Source organism: Cherax quadricarinatus, chromosome 26, assembly GCF_038502225.1.
Source record: "Cherax quadricarinatus isolate ZL_2023a chromosome 26, ASM3850222v1, whole genome shotgun sequence".
Classification (NCBI taxonomy): Eukaryota; Metazoa; Arthropoda; class Malacostraca; order Decapoda; family Parastacidae; genus Cherax; species Cherax quadricarinatus.
The window spans coordinates 19,196,873-19,215,726 of record NC_091317.1 but is presented as its reverse complement, the minus strand read 5'-3'; the positions used below and the strand labels follow the sequence as shown (position 1 = coordinate 19,215,726).

At 37.4% G+C, this 18,854-nt stretch overlaps 1 protein-coding gene across 2 annotated transcripts in view; it reads left to right on the top strand.

Moving 5' to 3' along the window:
• Positions 1 to 18,854, top strand: part of LOC128691663 (beta-catenin-like protein 1) — a 245,888-nt gene that overhangs the window by 53,997 nt on the left and 173,037 nt on the right. For both annotated transcript variants that reach the window (XM_070088844.1, XM_070088843.1), the window contains one exon: positions 646 to 747. In XM_070088844.1, coding sequence (XP_069944945.1) covers positions 646 to 747 — 102 coding nt within the window. The remainder of the gene's footprint in view (positions 1 to 645; positions 748 to 18,854) is intronic.

Genomic DNA, 18,854 nt, shown 5'->3' with positions numbered 1-18,854 from the left:
GAGCAAAAAATCGACCGAGCGACGGCTTGTATCTTGAAAAACTCGTGTGTTGGGAGAGTCGTAAGTTAAGGTTCCACTATATATTTATTTTTATTCTTTATTCTTGGTCTGTGACATCATGGTTTGTTGTTTATGGTATTGCCTTTATATTATTTTAAATCTTGTAAGAAATCTTTTATCCAACTGCCCAAAATGCTAGGCATACTATGGGCAATTCAAATGTTATATTTATAATGTTTTGAAACAGTTTTGTTATTTTATATTTTTAATTAACCCTTAAACTGTCCAAACGTAGATCTACATTCACGTGCATAGCACTCCAAACGTAGATCTAAGTTTTTTTACATGCTTTCAAATGGAGAAAGTAAAGGTCGGAGCGCTACGCACGTGAACGTAGATCTACGTTTGAACAGTTTAAGGGTTAAGCTCACTACATAATTATTACTCCTTGCCTTGTTAGAATTCCTTGTTCTTTTCATTCTTGCAAAGTGTTCAGTCATTACTTCCCTTAACTAAAATAGCATCTCTTCCTGTTATGGTTTATTGTGATATCTGCATATATTATTTTGCATATATTATTAATACCTAACTTAATCATGTTTTCAATGGGAAAAGATAATTATTTCATCTTTATATTTCACTCAGGTCATACGAGAAAAGGTTTCTACTGCAACAGTACTCCTGGTGGCATATAGTGCAAAAAATCTTCACTATTTCTATATACGTAGAAATGCAATAATTCTTAAGGTTAGTGAAAATATTGTTTAATTACCTTTACAGTATCTAATTTTATTATATTTTAAATTTGATGGGATAAATCTGCCTTTAATTCAGATCTATTTATTTTATATATGTAGACTGCTTATACTAAATATAAAAAGAAAAACTTTTGTTTTTCTTTTTAGGTCACCCTGCCTCGGCGGGATACGGCCAGTGTATTAAAAAAAAAAAAGTAGAATGCTTGATAATTTTTGTTTTTATATACTACTTATACAGTAAGGCCTTACATATTGGAAAATCAAAGAAGTAAGACTTGTCATATCTGATCTTCAAATGATTGATCACAATTAGTTTGCCAGATATTGATTTAAAATTAGAAAAACGTAACATAGACAAGTGAATGACGACCAACAAACTCATCCTCAATATAGACAAAACTCACTACATGCTATTTGGAAACAGAGCTTTAAATATCCAACTTAACATATTGATCATTGGTTCCCCCATTACAAGACACATTGAGGGCAAATTTTTAGGTCTTCATCTTGACTACAACCTGAAATTTCATACCCACATCCAACATATAGCCAAGAAGATCTCCAAAACAGTAGGCATCCTCTCCAAAATACAGTACTATGTACCCCAAATGACACTACACTACTTACACTGTACCATTCCCTAATCTACCCTTACCTTGCCTGTGGAATTTGTGCCTGGGGATCTACTACAGATAATAATCTTAAATTATTAATAACCCAACAAAAAGCTGCTGTGCAGATTATTACAAATTCCTGTACCAGACAGCACACTTCCTTCACTCTTCAGGAGTTTTAATTTAATAAACAAAATGTGCACTCATATTACTGACGATCTGTTGGAGTGTGAGCAGGGTAATATTTAGTGAAGGGATTCAGGGAAACCGGTTATTTTCATATAGTCGGACTTGAGTCCTGGAAATGGGAAGTACAATGCCTGCACTTTAAAGGAGGGGTTTGGGATATTGGCAGTTTGGAGGGATATGTTGTGTATCTCTATACATATATGCTTCTAAACTGTTGTATTCTGAGCACCTCTGCAAAAGCAGTGATAATGTGTGAGTGTGGTGAAAGTGTTGAATGATGATGAAAGTATTTTCTTTTTGGGGATTTTCTTTCTTTTTTTTTGGGTCACCCTGCCTCGGTGGGAGACGGCCGACTTGTTGAAAAAAAAAAAAAAAAAAAAAAAAAAAAAATATATATATATATATATATATATATATATATATATATATATATATATATATATATATATATATATATATATTTTCAACAAGTCGGCTGTCTCCCACCGAGGCAGGGTGACCCAAAAAAGAAAGAAAATCCCCAAAAAGAAAATACTTTCATCATCATTCAACACTTTCACCACACTCGCACATTATCACTGTTTTTGCAGAGGTTCTCAGAATACAACAGTCTAGAAGCATACACATATAAAGATACACAACATATCCCTCCAAACTGCCAATATCCCAAACCCCTCCTTTAAAGTGCAGGCATTGTACTTCCCATTTCCAGGACTCAAGTCCGACTATATGAAAATAACCGGTTTCCCTGAATCCCTTCACTAAATATTACCCTGCTCACACTCCAACAGATCGTCAGGTCCCAAGTACCATTCGTCTCCATTCACTCCTATCTAACACGCTCATGCACGCTTGCTGGAAGTCCAAGCCCCTTACCCACAAAACCTCCTTTACCCCCTCTCTCCAACCCTTTCGAGGACGACCCCTACCCCGCCTTCCCTCCCCCATAGATTTATATGCTTTCCATGTCATTCTACTTTGATCCATTCTCTCTAAATGACCAAACCACCTCAACAACCCCTCTTCTGCCCTCTGACTAATACTTTTATTAACTCCACACCTTCTCCTAATTTCCACACTCCGAATTTTCTGCATAATATTTACACCACACATTGCCCTTAAACAGGACATCTCCACTGCCTCCAACCGTCTCCTCGCTGCTGCATTTACCACCCAAGCTTCACACCCATATAAGAGTGTTGGTACTACTATACTTTCATACATTCCCTTCTTTGCCTCCATAGATAACGTTTTTTGACTCCACATATACCTCAACGCACCACTCACCTTTTTTCCCTCATCAATTCTATGATTAACCTCATCCTTCATAAATCCATCCGCCGACACGTTAACTCCCAAGTATCTGAAAACATTCACTTCTTCCATACTCCTCCTCCCCAATTTGATATCCAATTTTTCTTTATCTAAATCATTTGACACCCTCATCACCTTACTCTTTTCTATGTTCACTTTCAACTTTCTACCTTTACACACATTCCTAAACTCATCCACTAACCTTTGCAATTTTTCTTTAGAATCTCCCATAAGCACAGTATCATCAGCAAAAAGTAACTGTGTCAATTCCCATTTTGAATTTGATTCCCCATAATTTAATCCCACCCCTCTCCCAAACACCCTAGCATTTACTTCCTTTACAACCCCATCTATAAATATATTAAACAACCATGGTGACATTACACATCCCTGTCTAAGACCTACTTTTACCGGGAAGTAGTCTCCCTCTCTTCTACACACCCTAACCTGAGCCTCACTATCCTCATAAAAACTCTTTACAGCATTTAATAACTTACCACCTATTCCATATACTTGCAACATCTGCCACATTGCTCCTCTATCCACTCTATCATATGCCTTTTCTAAATCCATAAATGCAATAAAAACTTCCCTATCTTTATCTAAATACTGTTCACATATATGCTTCAATGTAAACACCTGATCTACACATCCCCTACCCACTCTAAAACCTCCTTGCTCATCCGCAATCCTACATTCTGTCTTACCTCTAATTCTTTCAATTATAACCCTACCGTACACTTTTCCTGGTATACTCAGTAAGCTTATTCCTCTATAATTTTTACAGTCTCTTTTGTCCCCTTTCCCTTTATATAAAGGGACTATACATGCTCTCTGCCAATCCCTAGGTACCTTCCCCTCTTTCATACATTTATTAAACAAAAGTACCAACCACTCCAACACTATATCCCCCCCTGCTTTTAACATTTCTGTCATGATCCCATCAGTTCCAGCTGCTTTACCCCCTTTCATTTTACGTAATGCCTCACGTACCTCCCCCACACTTACATTCTGCTCTTCTTCACTCCTAAAAGATGGTATACCTCCCTGACCAGTGCATGAAATTACTGCCTCTGTTTCTTCCTTAACATTTAAAAGTTCCTCAAAATATTCTCGCCATCTACCCAATACCTCCATCTCCCCATCTACTAACTCCCCTACTCTGTTTTTAACTGACAAATCCATATTTTCCCTAGGCTTTATTAACTTGTTTAACTCGCTCCAAAATTTTTTCTTATTTTCATTAAAATTTCTTGACAGTGCCTCTCCCACTCTATCATCTGCTCTCCTTTTGCACTCTCTCACCACTCTCTTTACCTTTCTTTTACTCTCCATATACTCTGCTCTTCTTATAACACTTCTGCTTTGTAAAAACCTCTCATAAGCTACCTTTTTCTCTTTTATCACACCCTTTACTTCATCATTCCACCAATCACTCCTCTTTCCTCCTGCCCCCACCCTCCTATAACCACAAACTTCTGCCCCACACTCTAATACTGCATTTTTAAAACTATTCCAACCCTCTTCAACCCCCCCACTACTCATCTTTGCACTAGCCCACCTTTCTGCCAATAGACGCTTATATCTCACCCGAACTTCCTCCTCCCTTAATTTATACACTTTTACCTCCCTCTTATTTGTTGTTGCCACCTTCCTCTTTTCCCATCTACCTCTTACTCTAACTGTAGCTACAACTAAATAATGATCCGATATATCAGTTGCCCCTCTATAAACATGTACATCCTGGAGCCTACCCATCAACCTTTTATCCACCAATACATAATCTAATAAACTACTTTCATTACGTGCTACATCATACCTTGTATATTTATTTATCCTCTTTTTCATAAAATATGTATTACTTATTACCAAATTTCTTTCTACACATAGCTCAATTAAAGGCTCCCCATTTACATTTACCCCTGGCACCCCAAATTTACCTACTACTCCTTCCATAACATTTTTACCCACTTTAGCATTGAAATCCCCAACCACCATTACTCTCACACTTGATTCAAAACTCCCCACGCATTCACTCAACATTTCCCAAAATCTCTCTCTCTCCTCTACACTTCTCTCTTCTCCAGGTGCATACACGCTTATTATAACCCACTTTTCACATCCAATCTTTATTTTACTCCACATAATCCTTGAATTAATACATTTATAGTCCCTCTTTTCCTGCCATAGCTTATCCTTCAACATTATTGCTACTCCTTCTTTAGCTCTAACTCTATTTGAAACCCCTGACCTAATCCCATTTATTCCTCTCCACTGAAACTCTCCCACCCCCTTCAGCTTTGTTTCACTTAAAGCCAGGACATCCAGCTTCTTCTCATTCATAACATCCACAATCATCTCTTTCTTATCATCTGCACAACATCCACGCACATTCAGACTTCCCACTTTGACAATTTTCTTCTTATTATTCTTTTTAGTAATCTTTACAGGAAAAGGGGTTACTAGCCCATTGTTCCCGGCATTTTAGTTGACTTTTACAACACGCATGGCTTACGGAGGAAAGATTCTTATTCCACTTCCCCATGGATATAAAAGGAAAATTAATAAGACCAAGAACTATTAAGATAAAATCAAAGAAAACTCAGATGAGTGTGTATAAATAAATGTGTACATGTATGTGTAGTGTGACCTAAGTGTAAGTAGAAGTAGCAAGACATGCCTGTAATCTTGCATATTTATGAGACAGACAAAAGACATCAGCAATCCTACCATCATGTAAAACAATCACAGGCTTCGTTTTACACTCACTTGGCAGGACGGTAGTACCTCCCTGGGTGGTTGCTGTCTACCAACCTACTACCTACACAGTGGTCCCTCGTTGTTTGTAATTAATCCGTTCCTGGAGGAGCTACTATAAACGAAATTTACGATTTGCGAATCAGTTTTCCCCATAAGAAATAATGTAAATACAATTAATCCGTTTCTGACACTCAGAAGTATTAAAACAAAAAAAAATTTTACATGAAATATACATGTAGTACATAAACAATACAATGGGAAATGATGAATGAAACATTAACAGCATAACACTTACCTTTATTGTAGATTCTTCTTAGTGTATGGGAGACTGGAGGATGAGAGAGATTGGATTGTTTATAGTTTGGAAGGGAAATCCCCTTCCATCAACACCTCAGGTACCATTTGCTTTTCTGGGGTTGCTTCTCTTCTCTGTTTCTTAATGCCACTAGGACCACCTTGAGAGTCACTCTAGTCCTGTTTCGCAAAGTAACTGTGGAGAGAGCTCTGTTTCTGGTGTCTCTTTAACACTTCCCTAAAATGGTACAAGACTTTGTCACTGTACATATTTCTCACCTTTTTACCACAGGCTTGGCACTAGGAGCTTTCTTTGGAGCCATGGTAGCTTATTTAGTACTTGCAAGCACTAAAATGAGTGGAATATTTTGAAATATTTCGTAGGAGCACTTGAGGGGACCTTCACTCACTGGTAAACAATGCCAGACTGGCTGGGTAGGGAGGCCTTCCCTGCTCACACCGTGCGTAAGCGTCCTGGACGAACTACTATTCGCGAGTCAACCTATGAAAAGCGAGTCCATGTTTATACGAAAATACCCCTATGATTGGCGAAATTTACGATTGCCGAGAACTACGAAAAGCGAGGGACCACTGTATATATATATATATATATATATATATATGCAATAAGATCACAGTAAACAGGTGATTTCAGAATATGCAAAACAACCACTCTGAAAGAATAGAGAAATTCCAAGCGCTTTCATGACTACTCACATTATCAAGGAACTATGAAAGTAAAGCATCCAAGGAAGCTATATAAGGGGTCTGGCCGGCACCTCACTATCAGATCCCACAACGGTTTAAACACCTGACGCGCGCCAACCCAACTTGGATAGGTCCTTGGCACAACTCACCCCACAAACTATTCTACCCAAGAAATAAGAAATTTTAACGATTATTTGTCCAGTGTATTATTAAATTCTTCCCAAATTCTATTAATTATAAATGGATCTAATTTATATAAACCAAAGGAAATATTCATATTATTGTCAAAACTGCTTTTTATGAAACAAGATTCAATTATATTCCTGTCGACCATGGACTTGCTTGATACTACTTTCTCAACTTTTTGAAAATCAATTGGATGGTTAAAATCTCTTACATGAATAAATAGAGCATTGGAATCTTGTCCAGTTCTAATGCTATATTTATGTTGTTTTAATCTTAGTTCGAGATTTTTACCAGTTTGACCGTAATAAACTTTATCGCAAATTTTACAAGGAATCTTAGAGACACATCCATCAGCATTTTGGGGGGAATTCTTTATCAAAAGTTTTTTTTACTGTATCAAGATTTTTGAATACAACTTTAATATTAAAAGTCTTAAGAAGAGAAGGCATATCAACCAAGTTTTCATGGTAAGGGAGAACCAACATATTTTTATTTGAATAAGGCTGGTTGTCCCTTTTTGGATTGTAAAAAGTATTTCTAGCAACTTTAAAAGATTTATCAATTACATTTCTTGGGTATTTTAAATCATTACCTATTTCATAAATTTTGGATATTTCCTCATCTATGAACTCAGGACTACAAATTCGTAAAGCTCTCAAAAACATTGATGAGAAAACAGACAGTTTGACTCTATCTTGATGCGAGGAATAATAGTGGACATAGGAACAGTTATTTGTAGGTTTTCTGTAAATTTTAAATTTGAATTCATTATTACCCTTAATAATTAAAACATCTAGAAAAGGCAATGAGTTATTTTCTTCAAACTCAACAGTAAAGTTTATAGAATGGGCTAAGCTATTTAATTTTCCTAGGAAATGGTGTATATCTACATTTTGGGGCATAAGACACAAAATATCATCAACATATCTGAACCATTTAGCTCTGTTAGGGAGGATTGTGTTAAGTAACCTTGTTTCAAAAAATTCCATGTATAGGTTACTAAGAACAGGTGAAAGAGGATTTCCCATTGCTCTTAGTAACCTATACATGGAATTTTTTGAAACAAGGTTACTTAACACAATCCTCCCTAATAGAGCTAAATGGTTCAGATATGTTGATGATATTTTGTGTCTTATGCCCAAAAATGTAGATATACACCATTTCCTAGGAAAATTAAATAGCTTAGCCCATTCTATAAACTTTACTGTTGAGTTTGAAGAAAATAACTCATTGCCTTTTCTAGATGTTTTAATTATTAAGGGTAATAATGAATTCAAATTTAAAATTTACAGAAAACCTACAAATAACTGTTCCTATGTCCACTATTATTCCTCGCATCAAGATAGAGTCAAACTGTTTGTTTTCTCATCAATGTTTTTGAGAGCTTTACGAATTTGTAGTCCTGAGTTCATAGATGAGGAAATATCCAAAATTTATGAAATAGGTAATGATTTAAAATACCCAAGAAATGTAATTGATAAATCTTTTAAAGTTGCTAGAAATACTTTTTACAATCCAAAAAGGGACAACCAGCCTTATTCAAATAAAAATATGTTGGTTCTCCCTTACCATGAAAACTTGGTTGATATGCCTTCTCTTCTTAAGACTTTTAATATTAAAGTTGTATTCAAAAATCTTGATACAGTAAAAAAACTTTTGATAAAGAATTCCCCCCAAAATGCTGATGGATGTGTCTATAAGATTCCTTGTAAAATTTGCGATAAAGTTTATTACGGTCAAACTGGTAAAAATCTCGAACTAAGATTAAAACAACATAAATATAGCATTAGAACTGGACAAGATTCCAATGCTCTATTTATTCATGTAAGAGATTTTAACCATCCAATTGATTTTCAAAAAGTTGAGAAAGTAATATCAAGCAAGTCCATGGTCGACAGGAATATAATTGAATCTTGTTTCATAAAAAGCAGTTTTGACAATATTATGAATATTTCCTTTGGTTTATATAAATTAGATCCATTTATAATTAATAGAATTTGGGAAGAATTTAATAATACACTGGACAAATAATCGTTAAAATTTCTTATTTCTTGGGTAGAATAGTTTGTGGGGCGAGTTGTGCCAAGGACCTATCCAAGTTGGGTCAGCGCGCGTCAGGTGTTTAAACCGTTGTGGGATCTGATAGTGAGGTGCCGGCCAGACCCCTTATATAGCTTCCTTGGATGCTTTACTTTCATAGTTCCTTGATAATGTGAGTAGTCACGAAAGCGCTTGGAATTTCTCTATTCTTTCAGAGTGGTTGTTTTGCATATATATATATATATATATATATATATATATATATATATATATATATATATATATATATATATATATACACACACACACACACATACACACACACAAACTGCAAAGCCTGAAACAGATTAGAGAGACAAATGACAATTCAGATGTGACATCAGGAAATTCAATGTCATGTGCAGACAAGGGGACAGTAAGCAACAACGGAGACATGCCGTACGCGAAGGCCCTATCAGACCCACGTGGGGCCAGGGAAAAGACGAGGAGCACACTAAGATCAAATGACAGGTCTGAAGACAATGAAGGTATGCTATATGCAGAGATTCTAACAGCCAACTGCAGTAGCAAGGGACAGCTGGTCATGAAAGACAGTTCACTGAGAATAGAAGTTTCAGATATGACAGGGACTGAAGGCAAGAACATGTCAATGGAAGGAAATAAAATGCCTCAGAGGAAGCAGATGGAGACTCAGTGGGAGGAGGAAAGGGCGAGGTCAGTTTTTGTGTAGGGGCTCCAAGAAGCCAAGGGGGACAACTTCGAAGAAATAAAACAGGAGGAGAAAAAATGATTGAAGGCATCATGAAAACAATAGGTGAGGGCGATATGACCCAGGTGACAAATTTTCAGAGAATTGGGTGGTTTGCGAGTGGAAGGATACGGCCTGTCAAAGTAATTTTCAAGGAAGAATCAGTTCGAACCAGGATTCTGCAAGAGAAAGCAAGACTGAGGGACAAACAGGGGTACCAGAGAGTATACATACAGATGAGGAGGAGGTGAAGAAACTGCTAAGGGACATCGATACCTCAAAGGCAATGGGACCGGACAACATCTCCCCGTGGGTCCTTAGAGAGGGAGCAGATATGTTGTGCGTGCCACTTACCACAATCTTCAACACGTCCCTGGAAACTGGACAACTACCTGAGGTATGGAAGACGGCAAATGTAGTTCCCATTTTTAAAAAAGGAGACAGAAAAGAGGCACTAAACTATAGACCTGTGTCATTGACGTGTATAGTATGCAAAGTTATGGAGAAGATTATCAGGAGGAGAGTGGTGGAGCACCTGGAACGGAACAAGAGTATAAATGCCAACCAGCACGGATTCATGGAAGGCAAATCCTGTGTCACAAACCTTCTGGAGTTTTATGATAAAATAACAGAAGTAAGACATGAGAGAGAGGGGTGGGTTGATTGCATCCTCTTGGACTGCAAGAAGGCCTTTGACACAGTTCCTCACAAGAGATTAGTGCAGAAGCTAGAGCATCAGGTGCATATAACAGGAAGGGCACTGCAATGGATCAGAGAATACCTGACAGGGAGGCAACAACGAGTCATGGTACGTAATGATGTATCACAGTGGGCACCTGTGACGAGCGGGGTCCCACAGGGGTCAGTCTTAGGACCAGTGCTATTTTTGGTATATGTGAACGACATGATGGAAGGGTTAGACTCAGAAGTGTCCCTGTTTGCAGATGATGTGAAGTTAATGAGGAGAATTAAATCTGATGAGGACCAGGCAGGACTTCAAAGAGACCTGGACAGACTGGACACCTGGTCCAGCAAATGGCTTCTCGAATTTAATCCTGCCAAATGCAAAGTCATGAAGATAGGGGAAGGGCACAGAAGACCACAGACAGAGCATAGGCTAGGTGGCCAAAGACTGCAAACCTCACTCAAGGAGAAAGATCTTGGGGTGAGTATAACACCGAGCATGTCTCCGGAAGCACACATCAATCAGATAACTGCTGCAGCATATGGGCGCCTGGCAAACCTGAGAACAGCATTCCGATACCTTAGTAAGGAATCGTTCAAGACACTGTACACCGTGTATGTCAGGCCCATACTGGAGTATGCAGCACCTGTTTGGAACCCGCACTTGATAAAGCACGTCAAGAAACTAGAGAAAGTACAAAGGTTTGCGACAAGGTTAGTTCCAGAGCTAAGGGGAATGTCCTATGAAGAAAGATTAAGGGAAATCGGCCTGACGACACTGGAGGACAGGAGGGTCAGGGGAGACATGATAACGACATATAAAATACTGCATGGAATAGACAAGGTGGACAAAGACAGGATGTTCCAGGGAGGGGACACAGAAACAAGAGGCCACAATTGGAAGTTGAAGACACAAATGAGTCAGAGAGATATTAAGAAGTATTTCTTCAGTCATGGAGTTGTAAGGCAGTGGAATAGCCTAGAAAATGACATAGTGGAGGCAGGAACCATACACAGTTTTAAGACGAGGTTTGATAAAGCTCATGGAGCGGGGAGAGAGAGGGCCCAGTAGCAACCGGTGAAGAGGCGGGGCCAGGAGCTAAGACTCGACCCCTGCAACCACAAATAGGTGAGTACACACACACACACACACCATCCGACTTACGACCTGCTCGAATTACGACCACTCGACTTACGACCGTGTTTTTTTTCTTTTTTTGCCAAATTTCTGGGAAATAAACAACTATTTGTGTTGTACACAGTGTTTATCCTAAACCTTACAGTATAAAATACAGTACTAACAGCATAAAAAATAAAGTAAAACATGAAATACCTAAATAATACAATAAAATAAAGTCATTACAAAAATGTGATGTTGATATTCAGTAGTAAAGTTCGACTTACGTCCATTTCGACTTACGACCGGTTTCTTGGAACCGAACTCGGTCGTAAGTCGGATGGTAGGTGCATATATATATATCTTCTTTCAACACACCGTCCGTATCCCACCAAGGCAGGGTAGCCCAAAAAGAAAAACGAAAGTTTCTCTTTTAAATTTAGTAATTTATACGGGAGAAGGGGTTACTAGCCCCTTGCTCCCGGCATTTTAGTCGCCTCTTACAACACGCATGGCTTACAGAGGAAGAATTCTATTCCACTTCCCCATGGAGATAAGTGGAAATAAACAAGAACAAGAACCAGAAAGAAACTAGAAGAAAACCCAGAGGGGTGTGTATATATATGCTTGTACATGTATGTGTAGTGTGACCTAAGTGTAAGTAGAAGTAGCAAGACATAACTGAAATCTTGCATGTTTATGAGACAGACAAAAGACACCAGCAATCCTACCATCATGTAAAACAATTACAGGTTTTCATTGTACACTCACTTGGCAGGACGGTAGTACCTCCCTGGGCGGTTGCTGTTTACCAACCTACTACCTAGCATATATGTATATATATAACATTAAACTTCAGCAACTCTCCCCTCAAACTTCTCCTTCATAGCTACAACATAACATACGGACACAACACAAGGCACAAATCTCTCATTGACATTACCTGTATCTGCCTCACCTTATGCAGAAATGCAGTGCACATAAAGGGCCTCAAGATCTGGAAATTCATTGCCCTAAGTAGCAAAAGGTTTCCTGGTTGCCAATCAGTTTAGAACCTTAATTAAAAATCACCTTATCTTCCTAACTTAGCTACACCAACTAAATGCTAAACCCACAAGGGTAATACAGCATATATCAAACAAAATCAACTCATCTAACTACTTTCTGTCTCTTCATCTCTTATAACCATTCCATAGCTTGAAATTATAGAGCCAGTTAAAACTACTTAAATCCCAATTAACTCAGGATCATTGAATCGTTTAAAATATTATTACATACGTAAATTTATACTGTTTTTGCTACCTCTCTTTTTTAATAGTGCATACTTAAAATTGTACTTCTCAATACCTATGTCTAGTCTTAAGTAGTCTGTAAGCATTGGGATTAGTCTGCCTAAAATGTGCATGCATGCTAGTGGCTTTCTTTTGTGCTTAACAATATTTTATTACATGTAAACTACATTTTTATACTGCACAAAAAAATAAAATTTGTTTACTTTGTTTTGTTTGATATATAAAAGAGTTGGGGCAGTAGCCTTGGAGAAGTTTGTTTTTCTCTGATAGAACAGGTCCTGCTATATTTGTTCATTTATAAGTTCTCACAGCATTGTGGCCTAGTGCCATTTTTATCAGCAAAAACTGTTAAAAGCTCTTTGATGATCTCTGATTATACTAATGATGTCCTGGCAAGTGCTTCAGGAATACTTATCACTGAATCTATGAAGGCAATAAATACTGATCTGAATTCAAGTCACCTGTTTTAGGTTTGGTAGGAACAAAAATGTGATGAAGGATGGGACCAAAAATGGACATTACTGAGCCAAGTTAATTTTCTACTGGCTTTTTCATTGATCTATATCATTTAATGAAAGACCAATATGGGTTATTCAGCAGTGCATGGCAAAAGTGAAAAAATGGTTAGATGGGTGTCAGAAAGGGTGATGTAGTGGATACATGAAAGGATGGAGGTCAGAGTTGATGTAGCAGATTGGTGTCAATTAAGAAATCATAACTGTGAGCCTGCTGGAAAGATGGGAGTTGTTACTTTATTTCAAACACTAAAATTTTCAATTTGATTTCACATGGAACTTTTAAAAATTCCTGCACTTAAACACAAAAGGCAAGTGCATAGGTTAGGCTTGCCTGCCTACCCCCTTTTTTTCCCATACTTCCACACCGACCCATCCACCTAATTTGGTCAATCAGAGTTTCAAGTAGATTTAGGACTTGATGGAAATTTATACATTTAGCCTGAAGACATGTCAGAATCCTATCATTAAAAAAGAACTTTTGACCGGAAAAACTGCACAACTCTAAATTTGAACTTTTCAGTTCTGTTAAGAATTAGAGCTGAATCCATATGTGTATCAAGCATTTCAGTTGGAGCATTCATGCAACTTTTCAAGGGAAGCAGTCACTTTCAGATTTACTTGAAATGGCATTCACTGAAAAGGCTTTAGAGTTTAATCTAATATCAGAATGGCACTTCACTGCAATATTAAGAAAATCTTTCAGAATGCTCTGTTAGTGAGTTGAACACGAAAAGAACAGACATTCTACAGTACCAAAAAAGAAAAAAAAAAGTAACTTTCTGGACATTCACATGAGCAGCATGAACACCATGCACAAGTGGTTGTTACAGGTGACAAATATTGCCAATGGCTTCAAATCTAACATTTGCTTGTGAACACCCAAATGAACATCAGCCGTTTTTACTTGATTATCACATGACTGACCTCTATAGCCTTCTACATTCGCTTCACACTGCTCTAGCTTTTTTTTGTTTCCTCTGCTGTTTTTACATCAAGTAGAATGAAGTTAATATAAGTTAACTTGATTTCTACAGAGACATGGAGAATCTCAATAAATCTGACAATTTACAACATCTGCTCTGTGTACATTTTGTCTGGAGTTGTATCAGATATGATACTATAGTACTTTGCCTTACAGATTGATGAAATAATGGTCTTCCTTACTCTTGCTCCCAAGGCAGGGTGACCCAAAAAGAAACACTTTCACTTTCATTCAACACTTTCACCATCATTCACACATAATCACTGTCTTTGCAGAGGCGTTCAGATACGACAGTTTAGATGTCACTCCAAACAACCAATATCCCAGACCCCTCCTTTAAAGTGCAGGCATTGTACTTCTCACCTCCAGGATTCAAGTCTGGCTAACCAGTTTCCCCAAATCCCTTCACAAAATATTATCCTGCTCACACTCCAGCAGCTCATCAGGTCCTAAAAACCATTCGTTTCCATTCACTCCTATATAACATGCTCACACATGCCTGTTGCATGTCCAAGCCCTACCCTCCTCCCCCTCCACTACAACATCCAAATGATCCTGTTTTACTCCATCCTTTCTAAATGACCAAACCATCTCAACAACTCTTCAGCCCTCTGAATAGTACTTTTAGTAACTCCAAACCTCATGATCATTGCTTTACTTCTGTATCGTGAGCACAGGTACTTTCAAATACCTGTTGTACTTGGCCACACAAGATACCAGTTTCAGGCGCAACCAGTAAAGCAGTCAAGTGAATGAGGAATAAAGTATACACCAGATACATTAGCTTTTGATTTACCATATATTCCTACAACTAAAACTTATATACAACTATATACACTATATACAGTGGGTATAGCTAAGGCCATGATATAGGTAAAGTTTTGAAAGAGAGAGTGCAAGAATGAGATGTCACTGCTACATCTTCAAACCCTACAAAAGACAGATTCTAGTATGGTGTTACCACTTCAAGGCTCTTGAGGGTCTGAGTGTCCTGGGATGCCCGTACATGTGAGGTAGCTTTATCTGGAACCCCCACCTCCCTCATCCTGAAGAAGCCAAACCTCCAGCACAATTGGTAGTCACACTATACTCAAATGGTGCATCCATTTAAATAAGTAATAAACTGCCATTCCCTAAAGCTACCTTATGTCATGCAGGAATGTGGTTACATGTAACGTTTGTTGAATACAATATTTTCACATCCTGTAGCTACTAATAGGTAAAAAGCATACATACATAAGTACAATTAGTGCATAAATGAATCCACCAAAGAAAGTCAACAGAGTAAGCATTTCAGAAAGTTGAGTGAGAGGTCAAAATTGTAGCCAACATGTTTTCTAATGAATGGAATATTTGGTTAAAAAATGTTAGACTTTCAGACAATGCGACAATTGTTGCAGAATGATACTGGGCGCTCTTTATGAGATGACCAAGTGAGTCTGGTGTGACCAGCATGCAAGCATGATAGAACCACAGCATGCAGGCATGAGAGAACCATTTCTCATAACCAACAGCGACAGTATGATAATGGCCAGAAGCCCAATTACAGTTTGATGAAAAGCAGCTTGTTTGTCAGAAATATAGACTAACAAAATTGTCAGCAGTACAATAATAGAATGCAACTATTTTTCATAAAATTAAAAGGTACTGAATTGTAGAACACATAGGGAATTCTGTAAATTCACTGGCCAAGATTTGCAGAGGTTAGGAACTCTCTACAGCCAAGGGTGCTTTGGTATGGAAAACTCCAGTCACTATAACCCAAGGTGCTGTATGGTCCTTGTGGCTTAGCGCTTCTTTTTTTATTATAATAATAATAATATAACCCAAGGTAATGACAGTGACTTCCACAAGTAGGAGAATCAACTTTTTTTTTTTTTATAATTATTTATATTTTCATGGTTAGTGAAACTGGCTAATATATTGCAATTTGCAGAACTGAAAAAATCCTAGACAAAAATAATACAATTTGAACAGTTTTCTATGATAAATGTTTTAATTTACTAGAGAAATTAAACTTATCTCTATATTTTTAAAAAATTTTTCTTAATAAAAAAAACATTTCAATTAGTTGTCAGCAGATAAATGTGAGATACAGTTAAATAGTAAGTAGATTTAAGCTATAGGTAATAAATTCTTTTTAATTTTAGGCAGATTGGCCTCTTAATCCAGACTGGACTCCAGCCTTCTACACTTGGCTTTGTAAGAGTGCACGCTCGTATGACACCATGGAACATGAGGTGTCTCAGATATTGGGGTACAAGTGGCAGGCTCTCACCGATAAGCAGTTTAAAATGATAAATGTTGACCTTGGAAAAGCTCATTATATGTACACCTGAGATAATGTTTTGTTTAAATATTTAATGTTAAGTTAATACAGTCACATTAAAATTATGATGAGCAGCAGTCAGTCTTTAAAATGTATCCTAGCACTCACTCATTAATATCTATGTGCATAATCAAGCACCAGTGTGCAGATTGTGTGTTAAGTAAGACTGAGAAGTAAAATATTGGCGTTGAAACTAAAATTGCTTAAAAGTATGATAAAATTTTGCATTCTGTGTCATCCGATAAACCCTCTTAATACTCATTTCATCATACTTGACAGTAATTGTGTTTTACCATACACCAGCATATACACCTGACTTGGCTAAAAATGTCATGCTTATACTTCAGAGTCTCTTAAATGATGGAAATATGATAAAAAAATCTTTCCACAAAAGCACCACTTATATCTATGAAAATGCATTAACTGGACTGTTTTCTTAGGAAACATAAGAGAAAAATTATCTAAAAATTTATCAAAACTGATAACTCTTACTGTAATGAGCTTGCCCTGATCTTGTTGTGGCTTATCCTTCTCCATCCTACTGTTATGTCTCCACTTGCTTCCTCTTCTCACACAAAATTTACACACACATTTCTTCAAAATGCTAAAGCAAAATGCAGCTACAAATATTAGAAAATATGCAACATTCTATTTTGCTGATTATAAATTCAGATATACAACTCATGTAATATATAGATGAAAGTGAGCTGCCATGGACTGCCACTGCTACAAGCTACTACAGCTATAGATCACTGCCATGGCCATGGACTGCTGCTGCCACCACCATGGGCTGTTGCCTGTTGTTTTATTTGAGCAAAATACAAATAATGCTTTTGTTTAGATACTTTTTATGGTATTTCCTTCATTGAAGAGAAAATGCTAAGTACAGTACTGTATAATTAAAACAATCCTATAAAGCCTTGTATAAATGTTGGTACATAAAAAGGCACATATACTAAAATGAGTTTTTAAGTGAGTATATCCGACAATGACTCAAGAAATCGTAATGACACGATTGCAAACAAACCATACCCCCGGCCGGGATTGAACCCGCGACGGGCTGGAGTTTTGAGACTCTATGACCGTGGGTTCAATCCCGGCCGGGGGTATGGTTTATATCCGACAATGATAAAAAGCAACGTAAAATTGTATACAATTTCAAGAAATTTCATTATATAACACCAATATTTTGCTTCTTAGCCCTACCTAACTTATTTATTATTGTGACAAAGAAATGCTAAACCTGTAAGGGTTATGCAGTACCAGGAGAGTGGGAGTCCATTAAATTTGATACAGGAAAAAGGAGGGTAGCTCATATTCCTTAGATCAAGAACCTCTCAGCAATATCAAGGTACCTCCCTGAAAGGCTTACGTAACACATGACTTATACCATACACATACTGTACTTTACTACTGGATAAGAACAACAAAAATTAGTGAACACCATTTTTATTTGATCTGCACTCTTATTTTGTCTTGGGATCTTGTAATAAACTTTAACTTCAGATTGGCTGCTATACTGTACACTGATCACTGTGCTACTGCACTTTGTTCAATAAATAGCAATGGAAACCTTTGCAGTTAAAAAGAAGAGGTTTTGTGATAGGCAATATATATTTTCAGAGGATATATAAGTATACAGTGAAACATATAAGTGAACAGTATTTAGATAAGGCTAAAGAGGTCTTTGTGGCATTTATGGATTTGGAAAAGGCGTATGACAGGGTGGATAGGGGGGCAATGTGGCAGATGTTGCAAGTGTATGGTGTAGGAGGTAGGTTACTGAAAGCAGTGAAGAGTTTTTACGAGGATAGTGAGGCTCAAGTTAGAGTATGTAGGAAAGAGGGAAATTTTTTCCCAGTAAAAGTAGGCCTTAGACAAGGATGTGTGATGTCACCGTGGTTGTTTAATATATTTATAGATGGGGTTGTAAGAGAAGTAAATGCGAGGGTCTTGGCAAGAGGCGTGGAGTTAAAAGATAAAGAATCACACACAAAGTGGGAGTTGTCACAGCTGCTCTTTGCTGATGACACTGTGCTCTTGGGAGATTCTGAAGAGAAGTTGCAGAGATTGGTGGATGAATTTGGTAGGGTGTGCAAAAGAAGAAAATTAAAGGTGAATACAGGAAAGAGTAAGGTTATGAGGATAACAAAAAGATTAGGTGATGAAAGATTGAATATCAGATTGGAGGGAGAGAGTATGGAGGAGGTGAACGTATTCAGATATTTGGGAGTGGACATGTCAGCGGATGGGTCTATGAAAGATGAGGTGAATCATAGAATTGATGAGGGAAAAAGAGTGAGTGGTGCACTTAGGAGTCT